The sequence below is a fragment of the Babylonia areolata genome, chromosome 15 (genome assembly GCF_041734735.1).
Source record: "Babylonia areolata isolate BAREFJ2019XMU chromosome 15, ASM4173473v1, whole genome shotgun sequence".
Lineage (NCBI taxonomy): Eukaryota > Metazoa > Mollusca > Gastropoda > Neogastropoda > Buccinidae > Babylonia > Babylonia areolata.
In genome coordinates, this window is record NC_134890.1 from 34,125,773 (window position 1) to 34,131,772 (window position 6,000).

A 6,000-nucleotide genomic window follows, 5' to 3' on the forward strand; every position below is an offset into this window, starting at 1 on the left:
TTGAGACTGTCTTCTTGTGTGCGTATCATCTGTTTTGGACCAGACTGCCAGGAAGCTGCCCGACTCATATGCATTCAGTTCTGTGTGGGACAAAGCTGATCTTTTTTATTTTTTTATTTATTTTATTTTATTTTATTTTTTATTGTACATGGATGTATACTTTGTGGGATTAAGAAATGGAACTGGATTGCTGGTGTGTTGGGATATTGTCAAAATTCTACAAAGTGAGTACACCAAGTTACCATACTGATTGTTCTTTGTACATATGTTATTGGTTAGTTGAGGGAGAGACATGGTTGTGACAAATTTATCTATTATAAGGGAGGTCAGTAATGAGACAGAACACTGAACACTGAAATGTGTAATGTCATTAGCTGTAAAGCTCTAGTGACATAGTAGGTACAAATCAGAACAAACATGGTGCAAAACAAATAAAATGGAACAGAAAGGAAAAACATAACCAAAGTAAACTAAACTACTAAGGGATAAGCGGCACTTTGGTATTTTGTCGTTTGCTTAAAATGTCCATGTGGCAGGCGGGTACTGTGCCTTTCCACCCCAGTCGTTTGTCTGTAAGGTTTAAACAGTACACAGGAAACAAAGTACATATTATAATTCGAATAATAATTATCTAAACAAGTAATAGAGAGAGAGAGAGAGAAAGAAGCCCTGTTGGAGCTCTAGCAGGAATACTCCAAATGGTGGATTTGTCACTGAAAATAATTCTGGAGATTTTTTTTTTTTTTTTTCAATACAAAAAAGGCAAAGTGAGATTGTAAGATGTAGGTTTAATGATTTCTTTTATTGTTGAATTTTTGGATGGATCACACCAGCTATTGCAGTATGCTGTGCTGTTTATCGTAAAACATGTGGGAACACAGTGACTGAAGGCTGTGCCACATTCAGCATCCAGCAGTGATTTTAGATAATTCTGGAAAGAGAGAGTCCTAGTTTTGATAGCCTGATCTGCCCCTGCAAAAGAATGAACCAGAATGAATGGATGGATTGATTGTGTGGAAAGTTTGCACTTGCTGACGTGGGTGTTGGTGTTGGTGTGTGTGTGCAGACCCCCCTTCACAGAGGTGGAAGCTACTCACTGCTTCGTGGAGATGCACAAGGTCAAGCTGTCTGAGGTAGGTGTGTGAATGAGTGTGTGTGCATGTTTCGATGCAATATGAGGTAGGTGTGGGAAGGGGTGTTTGTGTGTTTTCAGTGGAATATGAGGTAGGTGTGTGAATGGGTGCGTGTGTGTGTGTGTTTGATGCAATATGAGGTAGATGTGAAAAGGTGCGTTTGTGTTTGATGCAATATGAGGTAGATGTGAAAAGGTGCTTTTGTGTTTGATGCAATATGAGGTGGATGTGTGAATGGGTGGGTGTGTATTTTTGATGCAGTATGAGGTAGGTGTGTGAATGGATGTGTGTGTGTGTTTGATGTAGTGAGGTGGGTGTGTGAATGGGTGTGTGTGTGTGTTTGATGTAGTGAGGTGGGTGTGTGAATGGGTGGGTGTGTGTGTTTGATGTAATATGAAGTGGGTGTGTGAATGGGTGTGTGTGTGTTTGATGTAATATGAAGTGGGTGTGTGAATGTGTGTGTGTGTTTGATGTAATATGAAGTGGGTGTGTGAATGTGTGTGTGTGTTTGATGTAATATGAAGTGGGTGTGTGAATGGGTGTGTGTGTGTTTGATGTAATATGAAATGGGTGTGTGTGTGTGTGTGTGATGTAATATGAAGTGGGTATGTGAATGTGTGTGTGTGTGTGTGTTTGATGTAATATGAAGTGGGTGTGTGAATGGGTGTGTGTGTTTGATATAATATAAAGTGGGTGTGTGAATGGGTGTGTGTGTGTTTGATGAAATATGAAGTGGGTGTGTGAATGGGTGTGTGTGTGCGTGTTTGATGTAATATGAAGTGGGTGTGTGAATGGGTGTGTGTGTGTGTTTGATGTAATATGAAGTGGGTGTGTGAATGGGTGTGTGTGTGTTTCATGTAATTTGAAGTGGGTGTGTGAATGGGTGTGTGTGTGTTTGATGTAATATGAAGTGGGTGTGTGTGTGTTTGATGTAATATGAAGTGGGTGTGTGAATGGGTGTGTGTTTGATGTAATATGAAGTGGGTGTGTGAATGTGTGTGTGTGTTTGATGTAATATGAAGTGGTTGTGTGAATGTGTGTGTGTGTGTTTGATGTAATATGAAGTGGGTGTGTTTGATGTAATATGAAGTGGTTGTGTGAATGTGTGTGTGTGTGTTTGATGTAATATGAAGTGGGTGTGTGAATGGGGGTGTGTGTGTTTGATGTAATATGAAGTGGGTGTGTGAATGGGTGTGTTTGATGTTGTGAGAGTAGTTGTGTGTATGGTTGTGCCTTTTGAAATGCTTTGATTCACTATAGATTTCTCTGTGTCAAATTCGAGATGTTCTCCTTGAGATTACATTGACACCGTGCACTGCCACTGTTCTTTTGGTTTGTTTTGTTTTCATTTGTTTCATTTCTTTTTTATTGTCTGCAAGTGTATATGTCTTCCTATCAGAGTGGATTTCTTTCCAACAGAATTTTGCCAGGGACAACTCTGTTGTTGCCATAGGTTCTTTTTTGTACGCTGAGTGCTGACTATACACAGGAACTTGTTTTATCATCTTATCCGAATGACTAGAATCCAGGCCATTGCTGAAGGTGTAGTGGAGTGGGGGGACACAGTTCACCAGCTGTATGTGGATGGAGATGACTGTCCTGTTGCAGAGCGACCTGCAGGCCCTTGTGACTGGGGTCACCCACATCCTGAAACCAGAGTTCATTGCTGCCCACCTCACCGACGATCCCCCACCTGATCCCCACAACTTCACACCTCCAGAGGTGGTCAGGATACGATCAAGGTGTGTGTTGATTGGGCAGGTCAGCTGTTGAAGGAAAAAGGAATGGGAACAGAACAGTAGGGGACAGGCATGTGTATATTATCTGTGATGTGTTAATTCTTGGGCATAACTGTTGTTTGGAAACTGCTCAGCCTTTTTCACAGCAGCTGACAATAGTAAATTTCAGTGTGTTGGAAAAGAATTGATGGTTTTATACAGAAAGAAGAGGGTAAAAATGGTAGAAGCACTGAGGTTGAATTGGTGACTTCTTGGACATCTGATCCAGTGATCAGAACAGGAACAACAGGTACAGTAAGGTAGGGGAGGGGCATGTGTATATTTATCTGTGTTGTGTTGGTTCTGGGGCATAACTGTAGTATGGAAACCACAGCCCTTTTCACAACAGCAAACTGTATGCTGTTTCAATGTATTGAAAAAGGGTTGATCGTTTTATGCCCAAAAGGGGAGTAAAAAGAGCAGAAGCATAGTGGTCAAATTGGTCAGACTTCTGTCCACGGAACAGACTTCGAAGCCCTGTTTCGGCATGGCGTTGTGTTCCTGGGAAAAAAAAATTTTCTCCAGTTTTCCTCACTCCACAGGTGTGAATGGGCACCTGGCTTCAGTCAGGGAAGGTTAAACATGGTGGAAGGAGAGGGCTTTGCCTACCTATACTGGGCCCTTGACACAACCATTATGAATCCACAGCCTGTATGGGGTAAAGGGATATGGGACCTTTAACCATATGGGGTTGGTGGTGTTTTTGTTTTTTTTCAAAAAGTAGGATGTTTAACTGTGGCAGCAGGAGACTAACATGACAAACAGGTGTGTGTCTTCAGACTGTCAGGAGACTAACATGACAAACAGGTGTTGTGTGTCTTCAGACTGTCAGGAGACTAACATGACAAACAGGTGTTGTGTGTCTTCAGACTGTCAGGAGACTAACGTGACAAACAGGTGTTGTGTGTCTTCAGACTGTCAGGAGACTAACATGACAAACAGGTGTTGTGTGTCTTCAGACTTCCAGGAGACTAACATGACAAACAATTGTTGTGTGTCTTCAGACTTCCAGGAGACTAACATGACAAACAGGTGTTGTGTGTCTTCAGATTATCAGGAGACCAACGTGACAAACAGGTGTTGTGTGTCTTCAGACTTCCAGGAGACTAACATGACAAACAATTGTTGTGTGTCTTCAGACTTCCAGGAGACTAACGTGTCAAACAGTTGTTGTGCGTCTTCAGACTTCCAGGAGACTAACGTGACAAACAGGTGTTGTGTCTTCAGACTTCCAGGAGACTAACATGATAAACAGTTGTTGTGTGTCTTCAGACTGTCAGGAGACTAACATGACAAACAGGTGTTGTGTGTCTTCAGACTTCCAGGAGACTAACATGACAAACAATTGTTGTGTGTCTTCAGACTTCCAGGAGACTAACATGACAAACAGTTGTTGTGTGTCTTCAGACTTCCAGGAGACTAACATGACAAACAATTGTTGTGTTGCTTCAGACTTCCAGGAGACTAACATGACAAACAGTTGTTGTGTGTCTTCAGACTTCCAGGAGACTAACGTGACAAACAGGTGTTGTGTGTCTTCAGATTATCAGGAGACCAACGTGACAAACAGGTGTTGTGTGTCTTCAGACTTCCAGGAGACTAACGTGACAAACAGGTGTTGTGTGTCTTCAGATTATCAGGAGACTAACGTGACAAACAGGTGTTGTGTGTCTTCAGACTGTCAGAGGACGGAGCCAGGAAACGGAAGGGAGGAGCTGTTGCAGTCGGCGAGTCCAGCAAGCGGTCCCGGAGATAGCAGCAATAGCTCTGCTGGGTAGGGACATGTGTGTACAGCACCCTGCTTCACCACTGCTGCGCACACGCACACACACACACACACACACACACTGACAAGATTTGGCTGCAGATGGAAACGAAACAGTTTGGACATCCTGTTCGTCAGTGGTATGGTTTAAATGGGAGAAAGACTTGAATGCTGGAGCAAGGATCAACCATTCATCTGTGAAGATCTCAGCATAGACTTTTCAGAATTCTCCTCCACAGGAGTGGACACTGGCAGCATGTGTATCATCATCATCATGAAGAGAAACGAGCATTACTTGTGATCCTCATTCACACTACTGCCAGCTCCTGTGTGCCAGCTCTACTGCTGCCTGCTGGACACTGGGTTGTAAGGTGTTTGTGTGTCAGTACAGAGTACTTGGGGGATCTGGGGTTCAGGGATAGACTTGCATGTGAGGGTGTGTGCATTAAGGTCTGTTCAAGAAAGGTCTGACACATATTCACTTGGATAATGTTATTTGTGTTTATGTGAGTGTGTTCAAGAAAGATACCACACATATTGAGTGGATGATCTAATTTGTGTGCATACATGTCGGAGCTCAACACTGACTTTTTATTTCCACTAGCCTAGTCAGGCAAGTCAAGCAAGTTGAATGAGTCTTTGACTCTGGTCCCTTGAAGGATTTGTATGAGGCTGAAAGACAAACTAGTCTAGGTAGTAAGAAGAATAGCTCTGGCTGTCCAAATATAGCAGTCAGTGGCAAGTCATCCTAGAGCTGCACAACCAGCTAAGCACTGCCTACCTGTCAAAGTTGTGACAGGAAACATTGTCTTCTGTCTGCTCTGCTAGAGAATATGACATTTGGTATTTTGAGTAGGAACAATGTTATGGAAAAAACAACAGCAGGCTATTTAAGAACTGCATGTGGCTGGCTGCCCGGCTGTTCTGTGGCCTGGCTGTGAAACAACTCTGTGTATGGTGTGTGTGTGTGTGTGTGTCAGTCAGTGAGTTAGTGGTTCACCACCATCATCCCTTGTCTTTCCCCCTCTGCCCATCCCCCCCACCCCCTTCTCATGCCCTCAGATTTTCACCACCAGTGAACAGCTTGGCTCAAAATGTCTGAAACTGCTGTCTCTCGAAGAGTGTTTGTGTGTGTGTATGTACTTGTGTTTTTGCCTTGTCAGTGAAAGGACAGGTGGTGTTTTCCTCAGGAGGCCAGAGATGGAGATAACACACATTCTGCAGACACCACCAGCATAGCTGACAGGATAACAAACATTCATGAGTCAATTCTTCTGACCCGGTCCTCTTTTAACTCACTCTGGACAAATAGTTTTCTCCCTTG

The 6,000-nt window shown here is 43.1% G+C and overlaps 1 protein-coding gene across 1 annotated transcript in view; it reads left to right on the plus strand.

Moving 5' to 3' along the window:
• The window catches only part of LOC143290281 (DNA topoisomerase 2-binding protein 1-A-like), an 84,697-nt gene extending 78,903 nt beyond the window's left edge, over nt 1-5,794 (plus strand). Inside the window, exons 40-42 of the mRNA XM_076599626.1 lie at nt 1,067-1,133; nt 2,742-2,875; nt 4,589-5,794. Coding sequence (XP_076455741.1) covers nt 1,067-1,133; nt 2,742-2,875; nt 4,589-4,667 — 280 coding nt within the window. The 3' untranslated portion in view covers nt 4,668-5,794. The remainder of the gene's footprint in view (nt 1-1,066; nt 1,134-2,741; nt 2,876-4,588) is intronic.
• The last annotated feature ends 206 nt before the right edge of the window (nt 5,795-6,000 follow it).